At 39.6% G+C, this 27,543-nt stretch overlaps 1 protein-coding gene across 6 annotated transcripts in view; it reads right to left on the minus strand.

Moving 5' to 3' along the window:
- Slc22a30 (solute carrier family 22, member 30) overlaps positions 1-27,543 on the minus strand; it is a 69,741-nt gene that overhangs the window by 10,468 nt on the left and 31,730 nt on the right. For 5 of the 6 annotated variants that reach the window (XR_877676.1, XM_006527135.1, XM_006527137.2 and 2 more), the window contains one exon: positions 24,243-24,366. Coding sequence is in view for 5 of the 6 variants with exons in the window: in XM_006527135.1 (XP_006527198.1) it covers positions 24,243-24,366 (124 nt within the window). In the remaining variant the exon portion in view is untranslated. Of the gene's footprint in view, positions 1-9,760; positions 9,857-24,242; positions 24,367-27,543 lie in introns of those variants that run through there. The other variant, XM_011247262.3, reaches the window with a different exon arrangement.

A 27,543-nucleotide genomic window follows, 5' to 3' on the forward strand; every position in this document is an offset into this window, starting at 1 on the left:
ATAATTCTTTGCAAGACTCTTGATTTTAGCTTAAAACTCATGCTATTTAAAGGAAGACACAATGTCACTGTCTTCATGATGCCTAAAATTTAGTTGAGTATGATATAAAAAGTTATATCTCCTAGTTTCATGTTGGAATGCTGGTGGTGATATTTTGGAGGGCAATAAGCCTTTAGATGGTAGAGTCTTCCTGTCAAATAGGATATTTATAATCTAGACTTCAATTGAAGTAATGAATGCTGGTCTTGATGATGTGAGAATAGTCTGTCACCAATACCTGCTCCCACAAATTCTGCCATGGTCTGTCCTCTATAATTAAACTCTTGAATTCATGGCACACACTGAGATTTTTCTTCCTTTAATCTGTTTCTGCCAGGCATTTTAGTCATGGTATTGTGAAAGTAATCAACATAGAAAATGTATACCAGATATGTGAAGTTGTTGCACAGACAAAGCTGACTGTATTTGTCTTAGTCAGGGTTTCTATTCCTGCACAAACATCATGACCAAGAAGCAAGTTGGGGAGGAAAGGGTTTATTCGGCTTACATTTCCATACTGCTGTTGATCACCAAAGGATGCAGGACTGGAACTCAAGCAGGTCAGAAAGCAGGAGCTGATGCAGAGGCCATGGAGGGATGTTCTTTTCTGGCTTGCTCAGCCTGCTCTCTTATAGAACCCAAGACAACCAGCCCAGAGATGGTCCCACCCACAAGGGGCCTTTCCCCCTTGATCACTAATTGAGAAAAATGCCTTACAGTTGGATCTCATGGAGGCATTTCCTCAACTGAAGCTCCTTTCTCTGTGATAACTCCAGCTGTGTCAAGTTGACACAAAACTAGCCAATACAGTATTGTTCTTTATATTTGGTTGTGCTTTGCTGGGGTATTTGGAGGAGTTCTTAGATGCTATACAGAAAGTCCCTAGAGTTCTATGAACAGAGATTAATGGAGGATTACATACTGACCATGATATGAAAACATTCATGAGGTTGAATTCATACTATGAAATGAGTGACTTAATAACAAAAATTTCAAGATAATGCAGCATTTAGGTGTGTTGTGGTTGGATACAGAAGATGATAGATATTTTTGCTCAGCTAGGTTCATCTCTTTTTTATAATCCAAGCCTCAAGTTCAGCACTACTACTCCTTCTTTAGGTGGGATCTTTTTATTTCAATTAAACCAAGCAAGATAATTATGCACAGGAATTTTCAGAATCTACACTAAGCTAAATAGTCCCTATATGTACAGCTATAGTGCAGTATCCCAAGTGATTCTTGCTACTTGTCAAGTTGGAAAACAAAATTAACCACCAGATATCACTGTATTGTTAACTTGAAATTCAAACACACCATTTTTAAGTCCTCAGACCTGGCCGTCTTCTTTTTTGTACAGTTTCATGGACATTTAATCTTGGGGGGGGGGGGACCTGCATGTTTTTCAAAGATACAATCTTTATAATCTTTTTTAAAAAATTATTTTTATTGCTTTTTATTAATTATTTTATTTATTTACATTTTAAATGCTGTCCCCCTTCTCATACCTCCCTCCATGAGTACCTCAACACATCCCTCCTCCCTTTCATCTTTTAGAAGGTGCTCCCCCACCCAACAACTCCTACCTCACCCCTCTAGCCTTTCCCTTCTCTGGGGAATCAAGCCTCCACAAAACCAAGGGCATCCCCTCCCACTCAGACCAGACAACTCAGTCCTCTTCTCCATATGGAGCAGAGGCCATAGACTAGCCCATGTATGCTCTTTGGTTGGAGGCTTGGTCACTGAGAGCTCTGAGGGATCAGGTTAATTGCTACTGCTGTTCTTGAAGGGGTTTGCAATCCCCTTCAGCTCCTTCAGTCTGTCCTTCAATTCTTCTATAGGGATTCCCGGACTCAGTCCAGTGGTTGGCTGTGAGTAACTGCATCTGTCTCAGTCAGGCACTCAGAGGACAGCCATACCAGGCTCCTGTCTGCAAACACAACTTGGCATCGGCAATAGTATCAGGGTTTGGTGTCTGTATATGAGATGGAACCCAAGTTGGAGTGGTCTCTGGATGGCCTTTACTTCAGTCTCTTCTCCATATTTTTGCCTCTGTATTTCCTTTAGACAGGACCAATTCTGGGTCAAAATTTTTGAGTTGGGTGGATGGCCTTATCCTTTAGCTGGGGGACATGTTTATCTACTGGAACATTTCTAGCACAGTTTAAAAATACAAAATCCTATGACTTTCAGAAGCAACACACATAAAGTCTCCCCATGTGACTGCCTAAAATTAACCGGCCAAGACAACAAACATGCTAAATTGAGCTGGGGAAAGTCCTCAAAGCTTGAACTGTCCTAGAGAGACTAACAGTAAAAAATGAAGACTGAGAGGGGGTGAAATAACATTCCCCTGAGAAAAGGATACCAAGTGGTTTCCAATACCAAATGGTCAGCACTGAAATCACACAAAATGATTAGATTTTACTTGTTTATCTAGGAATATAAACATATATGCATATAACATGAGTGTATATAAAAACAAAGCAAAGAAGTCATGAGTTTTAAAGAGAGCCTAAGAGGTATGTAGGAGGATTTGGAGGGATAAAAGAGAAGGGGTAGCAAGTGGGATCCACATGGGATGGCCAATAAAGGAGAGTTATGTGTGGTCTCTTGACTACTATCACATGGAACACAGCTTATCCTGACATCCTAAGAAGCCGTGCAGGACCCCGGGAGCACCCTGCTTCCCTGAGGAGGACTGCAGGAGCCCCAAAGACATCCAGGTTAGACAATTTTCCCAATAATCTCTGGCATAGACAGCAGAAGGAAGCAATGTCCTATTCTCACAGATCCATTGTCAGGTTCTGCATGCCTCCCTGAGGGTCCTGCTGGCATCAAGAACATCCAGCCAACACAATTGACAAACAGGTGACTAAAGGACGGGTAAGAACACAAACAACAAAAACCATGTCAATATAGAACCACCAGAGTACAACTATCTTGCAAGAACAAGCACTGGATATGTTAACACAGTCAAAACACAAGAAGACCTTAAATCCAATCTTATCATGGTGGCAGAGAACGTTAAAGAGGAAATGAATGAATCCTTTAAGAAATACAGGAAAAGATGCTTACTTTTTATTAGATTTATTTTCATTGTTATCCATGTACATGCTTCTTTCTCAATGTGTATATGCATCATGTATAGAAGTGACTGTAGGCCAGAAGGTGGCATTGGATCTCCTGGAGCTGGAAGTATAAGTAACTTTGAGACAACAATGTGGATATTGGGAAACAAGCTCTTGTCTTCTGAAAAAGTAGTAGTTTCCATCTGTGCCTGGAGCTAACCCTGTGCGACAGCTCTCCACACCCCAATCCTACCCAGAGAGAGCTGATCTCCAAGGAGTGCTGACATACCTAAGATCACAGGTTCACAGGCTCACAGGCTCACAGACTCACAACAGGCTCACAACAGGCTCACAGGCTCAAAGGAGAGAAAAGCTAAGTCCAAGACAGTAAGATAAGCTAACACCAGAGACAACCAGGTGACAAGAGGCAAGCACAAGAACCTAAGCAACAGAAACCAAGGCTACTTGGTTTCAACAGAACCCAGTTCCTTAACAACAGCAAGCCCTTAGATATCCTAACACAACATAAAAGCAAGATTCTGATTTAAAATCTCATCCCATGATGATGAAAAAGGACATTAGGAAGGACATAGAGAACTCCCTTAAAGAATGGAAAGAACCCAGATGTACTTCAACATGGATACAGGAAATGTGCTATACTAACACAATGAAGTACTACATGGCTATTAAAAGCAATGACTTCATAAAATTCTTAGGCAAATGGATGGTACTATAAAATATCATCCTGAGTGAGGTAACCCAATCACAAAAGAACACACATGGTATGCACTCACTGATAAGTGGATATTAGTCCAAAAGCTCGGGATACACAAGATACAATTCACAGAGCATATGAAGCTCAAGAATAAGGAAGATCAAATGTGAATTTTTCAGTCCTTTGTAGAAGGGGGAACAAAATACTCACAGGAGGTAGAGGGTGGGAGGGACTTGGGAGGAAGAGAGGAGGGGAAGGGAGAAAAAGAGGGACAGGATGATGTATGGGAGGAGACTGGGATGATATACAGAGGATCAGGAATTGAACAGAGGTGTGTAGCAATGGGAGATGGGAAAGTGGGAGAGCAACCTGTAAGTTCCAGATGCCAGGAAAGAAAGAGGATCCCAGGATCCAACAAGGATTAGCTGAAAAGCTCAACAAAGGGGAGGGAGAACCGGTAGAGACCATATCCAGAGGTTAGTCAAGGACCCTAGGTGGGCGATGAGGCTACCCACTCATCTCCAAATTCTTAACCCAGAAGGGCTCCTGTCTAAAAGAAATACAGGGACAAAGTGTGGAGCACAGACTAAAGGAAAGGCCATCCAGAAACTGCCCCACCTGGGGATCCAACCCATATACAGACACCAAACCCAGACACTTATAAGGATGCCAAGAAGTGCATGCAGTCAGGAGCCTGATATAGCTGTCTTCTGAGAGGCTCTGCTAGAGCCTGACAAATACAGAGGTAGATGCTTGCAGACAAATATTGTACTTAGGATGGAGTCCTCAATGGAGGAGATAGAGAAAGGACTGAAGGAGCTGAAGGAGTTTGTGAGCCCATAGAAAGAACAGCAGTATCAACCAACCAGGCCCCCTCAGAGTTCCCAGGGACTAAACCACCATCCAGAGTACACATGGAGGGACACATGTCTCCAGCCCCATATGTAGCAGAGGATGGCATTGTCTGGCATCAATAGGAGGAGAAGCCCTTGGGCTTGTGAAAGCTCTATGCCCAGTGTAGGGGAATGCCAAGGTGGTGAGGGGGTAGTGAGTGGCTGGAAGGGAAGCATCCTCGTGGAAGCACAGGGAATGGAGATGGGAGAGTGGGGAATCTTTAGAGGAAACCAGTAAAAGGGATAACATTTGAAATGTAAGAAAAAGATAGTGAAAATGAAAGAAAGAGAGAGAGAGAGAGAGAGAGAGAGAGAGAGAGAGAGAGAGAGAGAGAGAAAGAAAGAAAGAAAGAAAGAAAGAAAGAAAGAAAGAAAGAAAGAAAGAAAGAAAGAAAGAAAGAAAGAAAGAAAGAAAGAAGTACTGGAGAACACAATCAAACAGGACAAGGAATTCAAAAAAAAAAATCCAGAATCTAAACATTAAAATAGAAACAAAAAGAAATCACAAAAAGGGGACAACCCTGGAGCTAGAAACCAAGGAAAGGGATCAGAACTCATAAATGCAAGCATCACCAAGAGAATACAAGAGATAGAAGAGAGAAAATCCGGCATAGAAGATTCCATAGAAGACATTGACAGAACAGTCAAAGAAAATACAAAAGGCAAAAAGCTACTCAAAACATTCAAGAAATCAAGTACACAATGAAAAGACTGAACCTAAGAATAATAGGTATAAAAGAGAGTGAGAATTCCCAACTCAAAGAGCCAGCAAACATCTTCAACAAAATTATAGAAGAAAACTTCCCTAACCTGACAAAAGAAATGTCCATAAATGTACAAGAAACCTACCAAAAACCAAACACAGAGAACCAGAAAAGAAATTCCTCTTGTCATATAATAATTAAAACACAAAATACACAAAACAAAGAAAGAATATTGAAAGCAGTAAGGAAAAAAAAGTCAAGTAACATATAAAGGCAGACCTATCAGAGTTACAACAGACTTCCCTACAGATATTTTAAAACCCTGACAATTGTGGGCAGATGAAATACAGACCCCCCAAAAAAAATGCCAGCCCAGGCTAATATATCCAGCAAGATTTACAATTGCCATAGATGGAGAAACCAAGGTATTCCAAGACGAAATCAAATTTAAGGGATATCTTTCCACTAATCCAGCCTTACAGAGGATAAGAGAAGGAAAAGTCCAACAAAAGTAGGGAAACTACACCCAAGAAAAAGTAATAAATTAATCTTTCAAAACAAACAAAAGGAAGAAAAACACACAAACATAATTCTACCTCTAACAACAAAAATAATAGGAACAAATAATCACTGGTCCCTAATATATCTTAACATCAAAGGACTGAATTCCCTAATAAAAAGACATAGGTTCACAGATTGGATACATAAACAAGATTCAGCAATTTGCTGCATGCAGGAAACACACCTGAGTGACAAAGATGGACATTACCTCAAAATAAAAGGCTAGGAAAAAAATTTCCAAGCAATTGGTCCCAAGAAATAAGCTGGAGTAGCCATTCTAATAACAAACAAAATAGACATTCAAACAAAAGTTATCAAAAAAAAAAAAAGATGGAGAAGGACACTACCTATGCATCAAAGAAAAAATCCACCAAGAGAAATTCTCAATATTGAACATCTATTCCCCAAATTCAAGGGCACCCACATTTTTTAAAAAAACATTACTAAACCTCAAAGCACATATAGAACCTCAAGCAATAATAGTAGGAGATTTCAAAATCCCACTCTCGCCAATGAACAGATCATGAAAAAAAGAAACTGAAAAGAGACACTGTAAAACTAAAGTAGGTTATGGACCAAATGCTTTTAACCGATATCTACAGAACATTTCACCCTAAATCAAAAGGATATACCTTCTTCTCAGACTTCATGGTACCTTCTCAAAAACTGACCATATACTCAGACACAAAACAAACCTCAACACATACAAGAACATTAAATTAATCCCATAGATTCTATTAGACCACAGTAGACTAAGACTGGTCTTCAACAACAAGAAAAATAACACAAGCCTCACATACATGTGGAACCTGAACAACTATCTACTCAATAATAACTTGATGAGGGAAGAAATAAATTAAAGACTTTTTAGAATTCAATGAAAATGAGGGCACAACATACCAAAACTTATGGGACACAATGAAAGCAGTGCTAAGAGCAAAATTCATAGCCCTGAGTGCCTCCATAAAGAAACTGGAAAAAGCATACACTAGCAGCTTAACAGCACATCTGAAAACTCTAGAACAAAAAGAAGCAAATACAACCAAGAAGAGTCGATGGCAGGAAATAATCAAACTCAGGGCTGAAATCCATCATGTAGAAAGAAAGAAAACTAGAAAAAGAATCAACAAAACTAGGAACTGGTTCTTTGAAAAAATTAACAAGACAGATAAACCCTTAGCCAGACTAACCAGAGGGCACAGAGACAGTATCCAAATTTTAAAAAATCGGGAATGAATAGGGAGACATGAGAACAAAACTCGAGGAAATTAAAAAAAAAAACCATCAGATCCTACGACAAGTTTACACTCAACAAAACAGAAAAACCTATATGAAATGGGTGATTTTCTAGACAGATACTAGGAACAAAGGTTAAATCAGGATCAGATAAATTATCTAAACAGTCCCATAACCCCAAGGAAATAGAAGCAGTCATTAGAATTCTCCCAACCAAAAAAAAAAAAAAAATCCCAGGGCCAGATGGTTTTAGTGCAGAAATTTTCAAACTATTCCATAAAATAGAAATAGAAGGAACACTACCCAATTCATTCTATGAAGTAACAATTACTCTGATACCTAAACCATAAAAAGACCCAACAAAGAAATAGAACTTCAGACCAATTTCCCTTATGAATATTGATGCAAAAATACTCAATAGAATTCTCACAAACCAAATCCATGAACACATCAAAATGATCATCCAACATGATCAAGTAGGATTCATCCCAGGAATGCAGGAATGGTTCAATGTATGGAAATCCATCAATGTAATTCACTATATAAACAAACTCAACAAAAAGACACACATCTCATTGGATGCTGAAAAAGCCCTTGACAAAATACAACATCCATTCATGATAAGTATTGGAAAGATCAAGAATCCCAGGTTCATACCTAAGTCTAAAATAAGCAATATACAGCAAACCAATAGTCAACATCAAACTAAGTGGAGAGAAATTCAAAGCAATCCCATTAAAATCAAGGACAAGACAAGGCTGCCCACTCTCTCCCTCCCTATTCAATATAGTTCTCAAAGTCTAGCAACAGCAATTAGAAAACAAAATGAGGTAAAAAAAATATACAAATTAGAAAAGACAAAGTCAAAGTATCACTATTTGCAGATGATATGATAATATATGTAAGTGACCCCAAAAATTCTACCAGAGGGCTCTGGAAGATGATAAACACCTTTCACAAAGTGGCTGAATATAAAATTAATTCTAACAAATCAGTAGCCTTCCTCTACTAAAAATCAGAAAGGGCTGAGAAAGAAATTGAGGAAACAACACTCTTCACAATAGTCACAAATAATAGAAAATACCTTGGTGTGACTCTATCCAAACAAGTGAAAGATCTGTATGACAAGAACTTCAAATCCCTGAAGAAACAAATCTTACTGAAAGCAATCTACAGATTCAATTCAATCCCAATCAAAATTCCAAATCAATTCCCCATAAAGTTAGAAAGAGCAATTCTCAAACTCAATTGGAATAAGAAAAAAAAAACAGGATAACAAAAACTATTCTCAACACTAGAAAAACTTCTGAAGAACTCACCATCCCTGAGCTTAAGCTATACTATAGAGCAATGATAAAAACTGTGTCGTATTGGTACAGAGACAGGCAGGTAGATCAATGGAAGAGTTGAAGACCCAGAAATGAATCCACATATCTATGGTCACTTGATCTTTGACAAGGGAGCTAAAACCATTCAGTGGAAAAAAGACGGCTTTTTTAACAAATGGTGCTTTTCAACTTGTGGTTAGCATATAGAAGAATGCAAATTGATCCATTCTTACCTCCTTGTACAAAGCTCAAATCCAAGTAGATCAAGAACCGCCACATAAAACCAGATACACTGAATCTAATAGACTAGAAAGTGGGGAAGAACCTTGAATACTTAGGCACAGGGAAAACTTTCTGAACAGAACACTAATGGCTTATGCTTTAAAATGAACAATCAACAAATGGGACCTCATAAAATTGAAAACCTATGTAAGTCAAAAGACACTATCAAGAGGACAAAACAGCAACCCACAGATTGGGAAAATAAATTTACCAACCCTACATTAGATAGAGGGCTAATATCCGAAATATGTAAAGAACTTAAGAAGTTAGACTCCAAAGAACCAAATCACTCTACTCAAAAGTGGAGTACAAAAGAGTTAAATAGAGAATTCTCAACCAATGAATCTCAAATAGCTCAGGAGCACTTAAAGAAATGTTCAACATCTTTAGTCATCAGGAAAATGCATATCAAAATGACCCTGAGATTCAACCACACTCCATCAGAATGACTAAAATAACAATAAGGTGATAGCAGATGTTGGTGATGATGTGGAGAAAGAGGAACATTCTTCCATTGCTGGTGGAACTGCATGCTGGTAAAACCATTTTATTAATTAGTCTGGTGTTAAGAAAACTGGGAATAGTTCTACCTGAAGACCCAGCTATAGCACGATTGGGCATAAACCCCCCAAAAATGTTCTAACATATAACAAGGACACATACTCCACTATGTTCATTGCAGTCTTATTTATCATATCTAGAACCAGGAAACAACCCAGAAGTCCCTCAACAGAAAACTGGATACAGAAAATGTGGTACATTTACACAGCGGAGTACTATGCAGCTATTAAAAACAATGACTTCATAAAATTTGCAGGCAAGTGGATGGAACTAGAAAATATAATACTGAGTGAGGTAACTCATACACAAAAGAACACACATGGTAAGTACTCACTGATAAGTGGATATGAGCCCAAAAGCTCACAATGCCCATGATATAACCTGCAGACCATATGGATCTTAGAAGGAAGGAAGACTAGGGTGTGGCTGCTTCAGTCCTGCATTGAGGAAAGTTGGAGGAAGAGGGGTCCTGGGAGGGAAAGAAAAGGGGGAGGAAACAAAGGGGCATATCAGCAACTGGAGGATATGTGAGAGAGGTACAAAAGTTCACGAAATCAACCAAAATTATATAGCAGGGATGATGAGGAACTGGGGATAGCCACTGGACTGTCCCATACACCATGGAAATATGAGGATCCCAGGACCCAACTGTGATTATTTTAGCTGAAATGCACAAAGAAGAGGGAGACAGAATCTGTTGACACCACCTCATGTGCATAAGCACAGCCCCTGGTTGAAAGATAGGATCACCCACCCATCTCAAATTTTTTAGAAATGTTCCTGTCCAAAATAAAAAATGGAACAAAGACTGAAGGAAGGGCCAACTGGGGACTGCTCCATCTGGAGATCCATCATGTCTGCAGACACCAAGCCCAACACAGTTGCCATGGTCAAGAGGCACTTGATGAGAGGAACCTGGTATGGATGATGTCTGGCCAGCAACTGACCAATACAGATGTGGATACTTGGAGGCAACCACCAAATTGACTTCAAGGAACCTGGTGGGGGGGGACTGTAGAAAGAACTGGAGGAGCATGGGCTGATTGCAACCCCATCGGAAGAACAACATAGGCCGGCCTGACAACCCAGTTCTCTTAGATGCAAGACCTCCAACCAAGAAGTGTACCTGGAGGGATCCATGGCTCCATATACATATGTAGCAGAGGATGGCTTGCCTGACAGTAACGGGATGGAAAGCACATAGTTCCAAAGGGGGTTGATGCCCCAGAATAGAATAATGCTGGTGCTGTTAGGGCAGAAGATTGTGGGGTGGGTAGGGGAGCACACTCATACAGTCAAAGAGGAAGAGGGAAAGAAGATATGGGATGGGGAGTTGGTAGACGGTTAGCCAGGAAGTGAAATGTTATTTGAGATGTAAACAAATGGAATAATTAATGTTTTAAAAGGTTAACAAAAGGAAAAAAGACACATGATCACATATGTCATCAGACATTTTAAAAGTCTTTGACAAAATACAACACCCCTCATGTTAAAAGTCTTACAGAGATCAGAAAACCTTGCATGTAACTATTCATAATAAAAGGAATATATAGGAAACTAAGAGCCAAAATCAAATTCAGAGAAGAGAAACTAGAAGCAATCCCATTAAAATCGAGGACAGGACAAGGTTCCCCATTATCTCCCATTCTTTTAAATATAATACTCAAAATCCTAGCCAGAGCAATTAGACAGCAAAAAGAGAACAAGGGGAAACAAATTAGAAAGGAAGAAGTCAAAGTATCACTATTTGCAGATTATATGACAGTATACATAATCCACCCCCAAAATTCCAACAGAGAATCCCTACAGCTGATAAACAACTTCAGCACAATGGCAGGATATAAAATTAACTCAAACAAATCTGTCACCTTCCTTTACACAAATGATAAACAGGCTGAGAAAGAAATCAGGGGAACAACACCATTCACAACAGCCACAGATACTCTCAAATATCTTGGAGGAACCCTGACCAAGAAAGGGAAATATCTGCATGACAAGAATTTCTAATCTTTAGGAAAAGAAATCAAAGAAGACCTCAGAAGATGGAAAGGTCTCCCATACTCATGGAATGGTAGGGTTAACAAAGTGAAAGCAGCCATCTTACCAAAAGCAATCTGCAGATTCAATGCAATCCCCATCAAAATTCCAACACAATTCTTCACAGACATGAAAAGAGCAATTCTTGACTTCATATCAAAAAACAAACAAGCAAACAAACAAAACAGGATAACCAAAACAATTCTCAGCAATAAAAGAACTTCTGGGGAATCACCATCCCTAACCTCAAGCTGTACTACAAAACAGTAGTGATTTTAAAACGCACAGTATTGGTACAAAAACAGACAGGTTGATCAATGGAATAGAATTGAAGACCCAAAAGTAAACCCACATACCTATGGACACTTGATCATTGACAAAGGAGACAAAAACATACAGTGGAAAAAAAAGAAAATGTCTTCAATAACTGGTGCTGGTCTAATTGGCAGTTTGCATGTAGGAGAATAAAAATGGATCCATATTTACCACTCTGCACAAAAATCAAGTCCAAGTGGATCAAGGACCTCAACATAAAACCAGATACACTGGATCTAATAGAAGAGTAAGTGGGAAAGAGCCTCAAACTCATTGACACATGGGAAAGTTTCCTGAACAGAACACCAATGGCTCAGGCTCTAAGATCAACAGTTGATAAATGAGACATGATCCAGTACAAGGGAGTGCCAGGGCCAAGAAGTGGGAGAGGGTGGGAAGGGGAGCAGGGAGGAGGGAGGGTATGGGGAATATTCGGGATAGCATTTGAAATGTATATAAAGAAAATATCTAACAAAAAATCTTCTGTAAGGCAAAAGAAACCATCAATAGGTTAAATCAGCAACTAGATGGAACTAGAAAATGTTGGGAAAAAAATTCACTAACCCTACATCTGATAGAGTGCTAATATCCAAGATATGTAAAGAATGCAGGAAGATAACCTCCAAAAAATCAAACAACCTGAATAAAAACTGGGACACAGAGGTAAAAAAAAAAATTCACAACAGAAGAATCTATAAATAGTGGAGAAGCACTTAAATAAATGTTCAATGTCCTTAGTCATCAGAGAAATGCAAATCAAAATAACCCTGAGATTTCACCTCATACCAAACAGAATAACTAAGATCAAAAACTCAAGTGACAGCACATGCTGGCGAGGATGTGGAGAAAGAACACTCCTGCATTGCTGGTGGTATTGCAGGCTGGTACAACCACTCTGGAAATCAATCTGGAATTTCCTCAGAAAATTGGAAATAGTTCTACTTGAAGATAGAGCTATACCACTCTTGGGCATATACCCAAAAGATGTCCCACCATACCCAAAGGACACCTGCTCCACTATTTTTATAGCAGCCTTATTTTCAATAGCCAGAAGTTGGAAACAAACCAGATGTCCCTAAAGGGAAGAATGGATACAGTAAACTTGGTTCATTCATGCAATGGGATACTATTCATCTATTAAAAAGTAGGACATTGGGCGGGAACTGGGATAGCTAGGGCACAGAGTCAGCTGACACCCGCAAGCTACCTACAAGACCAGCCATGGGATCTTAAGACCTCTGGTGAGTGGAACACAGCAGCTGCTCCAAACCAATCACGCGGGACCTGAGACTGCATTAATTATGGAAGCAGAAAACCTGGCCTGATCTGGAGCACCAGTCCCTTGTGGTCCACACCAGCACAGGGATACCTGGGGCGTGGAGTCTGAGGACAACCGTAAGGTATACACAGGACCCTCCACAGGACCTTAAGATCTCTGTGAGTGGATCACAACTTCTTCCAGGAGGCATGTTCGAACACCAGATATCTGGGCACCTTCCCTGCAAGAGGAGAGCCTAACTGCAGAGAGTACTCTGAGCACTGAAACTCAGGAGAGATCTAGTCTCCCAGGTCTGCTGATAGAGGCTAACATAAACACCTGAGGAACAAGATCTAACCAGAGACATCTACAACAACTAAATCCAGAGATTACCAGATGGCGAAAGGCAAACATAAGAATCTTACTAACGGAAACCAAGACCACTCACCATCATCAGAATGTAGCAATCTCACCCCACCCAGTCCTGGGCACCGCAACACACCCAAAAAACTGGACCTGGATTTAAAAGCATATCTCATGATGATGGTAGAGGACATCAAGAAGGACTTTAATAACTCACTTTAAAAAATACAGGAGAACACTGCTAAACAGGTAGAAGACCTTAAAGAGGAAGCACAAAAATCCCTTAAAGTATTGCAAGAAAACACAACCAAAAAGGTGATGGAATTGAATAAAACCATCCAAGACCTAAAAAGGGAAGTAGACACTATAAAGAAAACCCAAAGTGAGGCAACGCTGGATATAGAAAACCTAGGAAAAAAATCTGGAACTATAGATGCAAGCATCAGCAACAGAATACAAGAGATGGAAGAGAGAATCTCAGGTGCAGAAGATTCCATAGAGAACATAGGCACAACAATCAAAGAAAATACAATATGCAAAAGGATCCTAACTCAAAACATCCAGGAAATCCAGGACACAATGAGAACACCAAACCTACAGATAATAGGAGTAGATGAGAATGAAGATTTTCAACTTAAAGGACCGGCAAATATCTTCAACAAAATTATAGAAGAAAACTTCCCAAACCTAAAGAAAGAGATGCCCATGAACATACAAGAAGTCTACAGAACTCCAAATAGACTGGACCAGAAAAGAAATTCCTCCCGACACATAATAAACAGAACAACAAATGAACTGAATAAAGATCGAATATAAAGAGCAGAAAGGGAAAAAGGTCAAGTAACATATAAAGGCATTCCTATCAGAATTACACCAGACTTTTCACCACAAACTATGAAAGCCAGAAGATCCTGGACAGACGTTATACAGACACTAAGAGAACACAAATTACAGCCCAGGCTACTGTACCCAGCCAAACTCTCAATTACCATAGATGGAGAAACCAAAGTTTTCTATGACAAAACCAAATTCACACATTATCTTTCCACGAACCAGCCCTTCAAAGGAAGTAACAGAAAAAAAAAAAAAAAAAAAAAAAAAACAACAACAAAAAAAAACAATACAACGTCGGAAACCACACGCTAGAAGAAGCAAGAAAGTAATCCCTCAACAAACCAAAAAGGAGACAGCCACAAAAACAGAACGCCAACTCTAAAATCAAAAATAATAGGAAGCAACAATTACTTTTCCTTAATATCTCTTAATATCAATAGACTCAATTCCCCAATAAAAAGACATAGACTAACAGACTGGCTACACAAACAGGACCCAACATTCTGCTGCTAACAGGAAACCCATCTCAGGGAAAAAGACAGACACTACCTCAGAGTGAAAGGCTGGAAAACTATTTTCCAAGCAAATGGTCTGAAGAAACAAGCTAGAGTAGCCATTCTAATATCGAATAAAATTGACTTCTAACCCAAAGTCATCAAAAAAGACAAGGAGGGGCACTCCATACTCATCAAAGTTAAAGTCCTCCAAGAGGAACTCTCAATTCTGAATATATATGCTCCAAATGCAAGGGCAGCCACATTCACTAAAAAAACTTTAGTAAAGCTCAAAGCACACATTGAACCTCACACAGTAATAATGGGAGACTTCAACACACCACTTTCACCAATGGACAGATAGTGGAAACAGAAACTAAACAGGGACACAGTGAAACTAACAGAAGTGATGAAACAAATGGACTTAACAGATATCTACAGAACATTTTATCCTAAAACAAAAGGATATACCTTCTTCTCAGCACCTCACGGTACCTTCTCCAAAATTGGCCATATAATTGGTCACAAAACAGGCCTCAACAGATACAAAAATATTGAAATTGTCCCATGCATCCTGTCAGATCACCATGGACAAAGGCTGATCTTAAATAACAACATAAATAATGGAAAGCCAACATTCATGTGGAAAATGAACAACACTCTTCTCAATAATACCTTGGTCAAGGAAGGAATAAAGAAAGAAATTAAAGACTTTTTAGAGTTTAATGAAAATGAAGCCAGAACATACCCAAACTTATGGTACACTATGAAAGCATTTCTAAGAGGGAAACTCATAGCTCTGAGTGCCTCCAAAAAGAAACTAGAGAAAGCACACACTAGCAGCTTGACAACACACCTAAAAGCTCTAGAACAAAAGGAAGCAAATTCACCCAAGAGGAGTAGATGGCAGGAAATAATCAAACTCAGGGGCGAAATTAACCAAGTGGAAACAAGAACTATTCAAAGAATCAACCAAATCAGAAGCTGGTTCTTTGAGAAAAACAACAAGATAGATAAACCCTTAGCCAGACTCACTAGAGGGCACAGGGACAGCATCCTAATTAACAAAATCAGAAATGAAAAGGGAGACATAAAAACAAACCCTGAAGAAATCCAAAACACCATCAGATCCTTCTACAAAAGGTTATACACAACAAAATTGGAAAACCTGGACGTAATGGACAAATTTCTAGACAGATTCTAGGTACCAAAGTTAAACCAGGGTCAAGTTAATGATCTAAACAGTCCCATATCTCCTAAAGAAATAGAAGCAGTCATTAATGATATCCCAACCAAAAAACCGCCAGGACCAGATGGGTTTAGTGCAGAGTTCTATCAGACCTTCAAAGAATATCTAATTCCAGTTCTGCACAAACTATTGCACAAAATAGAAGTAGAAGGAGCTCTACCCAAGTCATTCTATGAAGCCACAATTACTCTGATACCTACACCACAGAAAGATCCAACAAAGATAGAGGACTTCAGAACAATTTTCCTTATGAATATCGATGCAAAAATACTCAATAAAATTCTTGCTAACCAATCCAAGAACACATCAAAACAATCATCCATCCTGACCAAGTATTATTCCAGGGATGCTGGGATGGTTTAATATACGAAAATCCATCAACGTAATCCATTATATAAACAAACTCAAAGACAAAAACCAAATGATCATCTCCTTAGATGCGGAGAAAGCATTTGACAAAATCCAACAACCATTCATGATAAAAGTCTTGGAAAGATCAGGAATTCAAGGCCCATACCTAAACATGATAAAAAGCAATCTACAGCAAACCAGTAGCAAACATCAAAGTATGTGGTGAGAAGCTAGAAGCAATCCCACTAAAATCAGGGACTGACAAGGCTGTCCACTTTCTCCCTACATATTCAACATTGTACTTGAAGTTCTAACCAGAGCAATTTGACAACAAAAGAAGATCAAGGGGATACAAATTGGAAAAGATGAAGTCAAAATATCACTTTTTGCAGATGATATGATAATATATATAAGTGACCCTAAAAATTCCACCAGAGAACCCCTAAACGTGATAAACAGCTTAGGTGAAGTAGCTGGATATAAAATTAACTCAAACAAGTCAATGGCCTTTCTCTACACAAAGAATAAACAGGCTGAGAAAAAAAATTAGGGAAACAACACCCTTATCAATAGGCACAAATATTATAAAATACCTTGGTGTGACTCTAACTGAGGAAGTGAAAGATCTGTATGATAAGAACTTCAAGTCTCTGAAGAAAGAAATTAAAGATCTCAGAAGATGGAAAGATCTCCCATGCTCACGGATTGGCAGGATCAATATAGTAAAAATGGCTATCTTGCCAAAAGCAATCTACAGATTCAATGCAATCCCCATCAAAATTCCAACTCAATTCTTCAATGAATTAGAAAGAACAATCTGCAAATTCATCTGGAATAACAAAAAACCTAGGATAGCAAAAACTCTTCTCAAAGATAAAAGAACCTCTGGTGGAAACACCATGCCTGACCTAAACCTTTAATACAGAGCAATTGTGATAAAAACTGCATGGTACTGTTATAATGACAGAAAAGTAGACCAATGGAATAGAATTGATGACCCAGAAATGAACCCACACACCTATGGTCACTTGATCTTTGACAAGGAAGCTAAAACCATCCATTGGAAAAAAGACAGCATTTTCAACAAATGGTGCTGGCACAACTGGTGGTTATCATGTAGAAGAATGCGAATTGATCCATTCCTATCTCCTTTCACTAAGGTCAAATCTAAATGGACTAAGGAGCTCCACATAAAAGCAGAGACACTGAGACTTATAGAGGAGAAAGTGGGGAAAAGCCTCCAAGATATTGGCACAGGGGAAAAACTCCTGAATAGAACAGCAATGGCTTGTGCTGTAAGATCAAGAGTTGACAAATGGGACCTCATGAAACTGCAAAGCTTCTGTAAGGCAAAAGACACTGTCAATAAGACAAAAAGGCCACCAAAAGATGGGGAAAGGATTTTTACCTATCCTAAATCAGATAGAGGGCTAATATCCAATATATATAAAGAACTCAAGAAGGTGGACTCCAGAAAATCAAAACTCAGATCTAAATAAAGAATTCTCACCTGAGGAATACTGAATGGCTGAGAAGCACCTGAAAATATGTTCAGCATCCTTAATCATCAGGAAAATGCAAATCAAAACAACACTGAGATTCCATCCCACACCAGTCAGAATGGCTAAGATCAAAAATTCAGGTGAGATAGATGCTGGTGAGGATGAGGAGAAAGAGGAACACTCCTCCACTGTTGGTGGGATTGCAAGCTTGTACAACCACTCTGTAAATCAGTCTGGTAGTTACTCAGAAAATTGGACATGGTACTACCGGAGGATCCCTCAATACCTCTCCTGGGCATATATCCAGAAGATGTTCCAACTAGTAAGAAAGAAACATGCTCCACTATGTTCATAGCAGCCTTATTTATAATAGCCAGGAGCTGGAAAGAACCCAGATGCCCCTCAACAGAAGAATGGATACAAAAAATGTGGTACATTTACACAATGGAGTACTACTCAACTATTAAAAAGAATGAATTTATGAAATTCCTAGGCAAATGGTTGGGCCTGGAGGACATTATCCTGAGTTAGGTAACTCAATCACAAAAGAACTCAAATGATATGTACTCACTGATAAGTGGATATTAGCCCAGAAACTTAGAATACCCAAGAGAGAAGTTACAATTTGCTAAATGCATATAACTCAAGAAGAATGAAGACCAAAGTGTGGACACTTTGCCCCTTCTTAGAATTGGGAACAAAACACCCATGGAATGAGTTACAGAGACAAAGTTTGAAGCTGAGACAAAAGGATGGACCATCTAGAGACTGCCATATCTGGGGATCCATCTCATAATCAGCCTCCAAACGCTGAAACCATTGCATACACTAGCAAGATTGTGCTGATAGGACCCTGATATAGCTGTCTCTAGTGAGACTACACCGGGGCCTAGCAAACACAGAATTGGATGCTCACAGTCAACTATTGGATAGATCACAGGGCCCCCAATGGAGGAGCTGGAGAAAATACCCAAGGAGCTAAAGGGATCTACAACCCTATAGGTGGAACAACATTATGAACTAACCAGTACCCCGGAGCTCTTGACTCTAGCTGCATATGTATCAAAAGATGGCCTAGTCGGCCATCACTGGAAAGAGAGGCCCAATGGACTTGCAAACTTTATATGCTCCAGTACAGGAGAAAGCCAGGGCCAAAAGTGGGAGTGGGTAGGTGGGGGAGGTATGGGGGACTTTTTGGATAGCATTGGAAATGTAAATGAGGACAATACCTAATTTTAAAAAATGAGGACATCATGAATTTTGCAGGTAAGTGGATGGAACTAGAAAATATCATCCTGAGTAAGGTAACTCAGACCCAAAATGACATACATGGTATGTACTCAGTGATTGGTGGATATTAGCTAAAAGTGCAGGGTACTGAGGATAAAATCCACAGACAGTAAGAAGTGTAACAAGTTCAAAGGCCCAAGTGGGGATGTTTCAACTCCACTGAGAAGGGGGAAGGAAATAATCAAGGGACCTGGGTGGGAAAAAGGAAGGAGGAAAGGGAAACAGCACCAGGTTTGGTGGGGAGGAGGTCAGAGGGCCAAGAGAATGAATTGAAATAAGTAGCCCTGGGAGTGGGATGTGTGGGGATCCTCTAGAAGTAACAGAGACCTGGGAGGGGAGAGACTCTAAGGACTCAATGGGCATGACCTTAGTAAAAATTCCCAACAATGGGGAGAGGGAACTCAGAGTCCACCTTCAGTTGATAGACAGGGCCTCAAGCAGAGGGACAGTGTTACCAACACACAGTCAAAATATCTGACCCTGAACTGTTCCTGTCTAAAAGAACTGCAGGGACTAAATGGAGAAGAGACTGAAGGAAAGGCAGTCCAATGACTGGCCCAACTTGGGATCCATCTTATGGGAGGGCACCAAGGCCTGACGCTATTACTAATTCTATGATGTACTTACAGATGAGAGCTTGGCATAGCTGTCCTCTGAAAGGCACTAACAGCAGCTGACTGAAACAGAAACAGATACTTATATCCAACCATTGGAATTAAGTCAGAGTTGAATTATAGTTTAATTAGGGGAAGGATTGAGGAAGCTGAAGGGGAGAGTGACCCCACAGGAAGACCAGCAGTCTCAACTTACTCAGCTCCCAGAGACTGACCCACCTACAAGAATCATACAAGGGCAAGTCTGAGGCCCCTGGCACAAATATAAAAGCAGCCTGCCTGGTCAGGCTTTAGTGGGAAAAGTTTTGCTTAATCCTGCAGAGACTTGAGGCTACAGGGAAGAGGGGGAGGCTGATGGCAGGGGAGCACCCTTTCAGAGGCAAGGGAGAGAAACAATGAGATGAAGAAATGTGGGAGGAAGACAAGGAGACTTGACAATGACTGGCATGTCAATAAGTAAAATAATGAAAATTGAAAAAAATAACAACAAAAAACAAATAAGCAAAAAAGGAAAGAAAAGGAAAAATGCCTCAAAGCAGGGTCTTATTGAGCAATTTTCCCAAGTAAGGTTTCCTTACTTTAAATACCTCTATTATGTATGTCAAGATGACATAAGACTTCTCAGTACAAGTTTCATGTTTTCAGTCTGTGGTTCAAAACAGAATGTCCTGGTTCTAAAGTATTTGGTAGTCAGCTTTTCTAATATTGTTTTGAGCACATATAACTTTTATCTTGAGACAACTATACTTCATGTGTGCAATGTTCTGCCACAGACATCCTGTGGTTCTGATGTCTACAACATCCAGGAATCTCCATTTCAGCACAGAATATTCAACTTCACAGCTTTATGCAGTGCTCTTGGAGGGAATGCTGCAAGTGCCTCCTGCCATGCCCCACATCCTAAGGCCTCTGCTGCTCTTAGAGCCTGGATCTATACTCACTCCCTGACTCACTCTATCTTCATTTCATGTTTGCAAAGCCAGTATTATGTGCTCACACACTCACATTCTGTCAGTAGCTCAAAGTGGAGTCTGCCCTTCCATGTATTACCCCCCATGAAAACAATTTCCTGGGTAGCTGCTTTCCTGGAACATGAATCCCCATGAACTGAGGTCAAGAACCTGTGGGCCATTCGGAAAGTCATGGTTTCTACTTGCACTTCCTGTGCTTCTTTCATCATTCTCATTTCCCAGGAGACACTGGAATGGCTCCTTGAGCTACACTTACAATATTCAAGGGCTTTTCACTACAGAGTTTCTAATATGATTCTTCCCTCAATGAGTACAAAGGCACCGAGAGTGCATATGAGTTTTACCATGACAAAGACCTCATCCTCAATGCCATTTTTTTAAACTAGTGTTCCTGCTGATGTGATAAGATAGTATTACAAAAACGTTTTTAAACATGAAAAAGATTATTTTGGCACATACATCAATTGTATAGTAATTTCAGGTAGGAAGGTCACCTAACAGGAATTTGAGATGGAAGATAGTTGCATTGTGTATGCATGCAAGAGGAAGAAGAAGAGAAAATTGAATATTATTCTCAGCTAGCTGCCTCTTCTTATGTGCCTTAGGACTCAATCACAGGGAACAATGTTGTCTTCCTTTAAGGTAGTCATTTCTCATCAATTTTACTAATCAAGATAACCATTCTGTCATTCCCACAGACTAACTTAATATAAATAAGTCCTTGTAGGCCTGTCTGGCAGAACATCAGCCAGTGATGAAAGATCCTTAAAATTTACAATTACTACTAATTATCAGCCATGTGCAAGTGCCTCTTTTTTTAATGGGAAGCCTCTTTTCATACAGTTTTCAGAGATTGTGTTTCTTTTAAAAAAAAAAATTATTAGATATTTTCTTCATTTACATTTCAAGTGCTATCCCGAAAGTCCCCTATACCCTCCCCCCACCCTGCTCCCCGACTCACCCACTCCTGCTTCCTGGCTCTGGCATTCCCCTCTACTGAGGCATATAATCTTTGCAAGACCAAGAGCCTCTCTTCCCAATGATGGTTGACTAGGCCATCTTCTGCTACATATGCAGTTAGAGACACAAGCTCTGGGGGGTACTGGTTAGTTCATATTGTTGTTCCTCCTATAGAATTGCAGACTCCTTCAGCTCCATGGGTACTTTCTCTAGCTCCTCCATTGGGGGCCCTGTATTTCATCCAGTAGATGACTGTGAGCATTCACTTCTGTTTTGCCAGGCACTGGCATAGCTTCACAAGAAAGAGCTATATCAGGGTCCTGTCAGCAAAATCTTGCTGGCATATGCAATAGTGTCTGGATTGGTGGCTGTTTATGGGATGGATCCCCAGGTGGGGCAGTCTCTGGATGGTCCTTCCTTCTGTCTCAGCTCTGAACTTTGTTTCTGTAACTCCTTCCATGGGTATTTTGTTCCCCGTTCTAAGAAGGGATGAATTACCCACACTTTGGTCTTCCTTCTTGATTTTCATGAGTTTTGCAAATTGTATCTTGGTTATTCCAACTTTCTGAACTAATATCCACTTATCAGTGAGTACATATCATGTGTGTTCTTTTGTGATTGGGTTACCTCACTCAGGATGACATCCTCCAGATCCATCTATTTGCCTAAGAATTTCATAAATTCAATGTTTTTAATAGCTGTGTAGTACTCCATTGTGTATTATACCACATTTTCTGTATCCATTCCTCTGTTGAGGGACATCTGGGTTCTTTCCAGTTTCTGGCTATTATAAATAAGGCTGCTATGAACATAGTGGAGCATGTGTCCTTATTGGAACTACTTCTTGTTATATGCCCAGGAGAGGTATTGCTGGATCTTCCGTTAGTACTATGCCCAATTTTCTGAGGAACCGCCAGACTGATTTCCAGAGTGGTTGTACCAGCTTGAAATCCCACCAGCAATAGAGGAGTGTTCCTCTTTCTCCACATTCTCGCCAGCATCTGCTGTCACCTGAATTTTTGGTATTAGCCATTCTGACTGGTGTGAGAAGGAATCTCAAGGTTCTTTTGATTTGCATTTCCCTGATGATTAAGGATGTTGAACATTTTTTTCAGGTGCTTCTCAGCCATTCATTATCCCTCGGTTTAGAGTTTTTGTTTAGCTCTGCACCCCATTTTGAATGGGGTTATTTGATTTTCTGGAGCCCATCTTCTTGAGTTCTTTATATATTTGGATATTAGTCCCTTATCAGATTTAAGATTGGTAAAGGTCCTTTTCCAATCTGTTGGTGGCCTTTTTGTCTTATTGACAGTGTCTTTGTACAAGTGCCTCTTGCTCTGCCACTCATCATAAGACCTCTGCTGTTCTTAGAGACTGGATCAATACTACCTGACTTGCTCTATCCTCACTGGATCAGTACTACCTTACTCACTCTATCTTGACTGGATTCCAAATAGAAAGAATGATAAGAGCCAAATGCTGAATATACTACAACTTCTGGTTGCTGGACATATAAATACCAAGCTAAAACTAACCTGGAATCTTATTCTCTGCTGGTTAGTCTCACTGCACTGAAAGTTGTTATGTAGGCTGCTGCTAGTCAATTGTCTACATCATTTTATTCAACAATGGACTCTTGGGCCCTAGCAGTAGAGCTAATTCAACTTTTTATCTATATCGGTATTGTGTGCCAGTTTAAGTGTCTCCTAATGATTTTGTTCATGTTCATATATTAATCATATATTAATGCTGTTTTCAGTTTTGATCAGAGAAGCTTCTTTCAACAGTTTAAGAAAGTTACTAAAAGCTTCTTCTTCAGAAGATAAGTGATTATTAAATTAAATAATTATTAAATGAGTAAGTCCTAAACTAGATGTCTACAACACGATTTCAAAAAATCAGGAACCATAAAGAAAGAGAGTTATAACATAATATAAGGTCTAAAGTTAGGTACAGTGTGATATGTAATGCTGTATTCAAGGCATGACATGACCATTGCACTCTCAACAGCTGTGGTTATCTGCACTAGACATGCCTGAAATTCAGTGAATAAAGTTCCATCATCTTGAGATATGATGGATGATTAATGATTGTTCTAGATGGGGGAGAGGGATTTTTTTTTAAATAATGTAGCCTCTTGTATATTGTCCAATGCTCCTATAAATAGATCCTTTAAGAAATCTTAATCTATCATATTAGTTCACCAAAAAATAAAAGACACAGAGAGAGAAAAAGTAGTTGAGTATTTGTTGGGAAGAAGAAGAGTCACTTTAATCCCACCATCATCCTATGTTCCTCTTACGCCCTGTAGGGTACTGTGGGATTAATGAAAGAATAAAATGACAATATATATCTAAATGTATTAAATGTAGCACAATAGCATATATCACTAACATTCCACTAAAACAGTTCTTTGTGAATGAAATCATCTGCAGAAGAATTTTGCAAACTGAATTCAAGAAGCAAAGGAGCTAAAACATCAGTGCTTTCAGTCTCATTAGAATGAAACTCTCACATGCAGTGTTCTTAATGACAGCATAGTGCATCTTGGGCACTAACTCATACACATGTGAAGCTTGTATTTCCTCATGTCATAACCATCACCCATTATGCTTACCTCCATGGTTAGGGTATTTCCAGAATTCTTCATTCCATTCATGTGTGCAACTTTTCTAAGTTCCTTTAAGCCCTTCTGGGGTTTGTTGGTCACAATCAGCCACCGAGCCGACTCTGACATCCACCTGTCAAGGAAGATGTTGGAGGGAGAAACAATACTTGTAATGTCATTTTCCATACAAAATTTAACCTTCAAAAATTTGTTTTTAATTGAATACCTACAATATTCTAATATATCAATCTCTATAATCTTTTGTCGTCTAATAGCTTCATTAAAAGTGAAGAATGATTCAGCCACATAATGCACTGCACTTCTGAAATGCATACCTAGATCCCTAGTGGGGATCTGTCTCCCTCTACCTAGATATACATTTGTAGTGTGATGCATGGAACTAGACTATGAGGGATGATTCCACGGACATATACTTTGGGGCCGTGGGTGTAGGGGAAGAGGTGGAAGGAAGAGAGCCCATGTCTGGCCAGAGTTCATGTGCTCTGGGCAGGCGGATGCGGGAGGACTGCTGGACTCTTTCTATGCAGCCCCAGATGGGCATCTGGCTGTGTGAAGCCACTGACACCACATGGTGGGGGTTGACAAGGGAAAGCTCCAGTTTCCAGGTTCTCAGTCTCCAGCATCCCACACTGGATATGGCAGAGGAGCTGAGGACAGAATAGGGGCCCTGGGGCAGCACTAGGCCCCAGAGATAAGGGAAGAGGGCAGAGGGAAAAGGGGGACTGGATGGTTCCCACACAGGTGAGTGTCTGTAGTCCAGGCCTTGATGAACAGAGACAATCTATGGTTTTAGAGCTTTATTGTAGAAAGGCATGGGGAAAGAGAGGAGAGAGAGAGAGAGAGAGAGAGAGAGAGAGAGAGAGACTGGCCATGGCCAAGAGGAGAGAAGGGAGAAGGAAAAGAGAGAAAAAGAGAGAGTAAGAAAGGTGAAGGCTTAGAGAGAGAGAGGTAAAAGCTTAGAGAGTGAGAGGTGGGAAAGAAAAAAAAAAGAGAAGGGGAGCTAGATAGTAAGAAAGCTTAAAGAGAGTGAGGAGGGGCCAGGCAGCCCCTCTTATAGTGGTCTTGTTATCTTGCTGTTGCTAGGTAACTGTGGGGAGGAGTCTAGCCAGAAGGCCAGAATCTTGGGACATTGTCTACGTGACTGATAGCCACATGCCTCTTTTGTGGGGGCTGTAGGGGTGATAACTTTGACAAGAGCCAGGGTTCCAGGAGACATGGTCGAACCCTACCATCCCATGTAGGTGGAAATTACCACCCACCCGGTACCACTGGAGTTCAAGACCTCAGCTCCACTGGAAACCAGGCTGTTTGTGCATAGCCCATTGCCCCATAATATACCAACTTCCTTGTTATAGTATAGGAAATATCATTTAATAATGTGTTCTTTTCTCTAAATGAAAAGCATTGTATAAATTTTGTATCATCCAAATTGCATTTGTAACTTCTTCTAATTAGCTGTTGACATATGTCCTTGCAAGCAAAGTAAAACTGGTCCTGCTTTTCATTTGCATGGTGGAAGCAACTGCATAAGGGCTGGGAACTTGTCCCAGCACTGGGGTTTTCTTTAGATGGCAGCCCACTGGGGGGGGAGTGAAGGCAGAGGAGCAAACTTGGTTTTGTGAAAGTGGAGGTTGCTTAGTATAAATAATATTTACTCTCCTTGATTCATTTTTCTAGAGCCAGAAGCCAGTGGCTTCAGACAAATTAATACCTGTTGCTTAACAGCAGGGGATTAAGTAAAGGATTTATTGATAGTGCCCCTTTCTCTGGCCAGGCAGCCAGGAGCCCCTCACTGATCAAGCTTGTTAACTCTTAGTGAACCAGAGAGGAAAAAAAGAGTCACTCACAGAGAAAACACAAACCAGAAGTTAAAAACGGCTATATCACCTTTTATTACTGGCGTTTAGCTTTTTATAGACAAAAGTTCTCTCTGTATAAAATAATTACCTCATAGATATAAATGTTACAAATAAAATAAAAGCATTAGAATCCTTTACATACACAAGTATGCACAGATACACATACATTCATACACACATTTTCTAGCGGGCCCAACCATCAGTCAACTCCACAAGTGTTTGTACATGCTTACATATATACACATATGCCTACATTCATACATATATATATGTATATATGTGTGTGTCTATACATATATACATACATACACACAAACATATAAACAAACAGACATATACATATAGATGGATGGGTGAGTGGATGGATTGATGGGGCAGAGCCCCCCCAAGCCACCATATTTATTTCTTTTCTCTGGCCTTTTTATACATTCTAGGCAAAGTTTCTTTAGAAAATCACCTCATAAATAAAATTTTACACAAAATGAGAGATACAAGAGGATGCTGATATTAAGATCAAAGCTGTGGTTCATTCTATAAGCTCATTATAAGTTCAAAGCAACAGTTTTATATGACCTTGTCTTATAGAGCACACCTGTGGCTTCATCCTTGGATCTGACCTAGAATGAATGTTTTGCCTTGAACACATATTTGTCCTTAGTTTATCTCAATTTTAGTGTAATTATGAAAGCTGATTGTATTTCTTATTATTCAGCCTTTACTTACTATTATGAGGAGTGGACAAAATATATTCTTGATTTTAATTTTATTACATCTTTTTAACAAAACAACTAAAAACATCCCTTAAAAGTTTCTCTCTAAGATTATTTGAATCAAGCAGGAAATATGTAAAATCATTAATTTGTCAAAACAGCATTAATTCATGAAAGTTAATCTTTATGTTGATCTGCAAAAAATCAGTTCAATAGAGTTGGTTAATGCCTAGGGACTGTTATACTAATTTCATAATGACAGGAAAGGCATATCAGCTGCAAGAAGCAATCCTGAAATAAAATCTCTTTGATTTGCCTGTCAGAAATTACCCACCTTATTCCATGAAAAAAAAAAGTGGGCCACCCCCAGTAAGGCCATCTGCTAGCCTTAGCTTTTCCTAGATGGCTCCTGTCACATAATAATACTGATAGGCTGTGTGGATGAAAAAAAATGTGTGGCAGATGAGTGTTTTGTGCTTCTTTGTATCAACTTTTCTCTCTGTATTAAGTCTGTGGTCACTTTGTAAAGTCATTTCTGATCAAATATGCCTATTATAATGACCCTGTGGTAGTAATTGTTAAGTCTTTTTAAAAGGCGGTAATGAAATAAATCATGTTGGAGTTCATCTTCTGTGTTGTGTATTTACAACCTGAGTACCATGCCCCAGACCAGACTGTAACCTAATATTATGGCACTGTATTAACCAAAGAACTGTAAAG

This window comes from Mus musculus, chromosome 19 (assembly GCF_000001635.26).
Source record: "Mus musculus strain C57BL/6J chromosome 19, GRCm38.p6 C57BL/6J".
In the NCBI taxonomy this organism is placed as follows: Eukaryota; Metazoa; Chordata; class Mammalia; order Rodentia; family Muridae; genus Mus; species Mus musculus.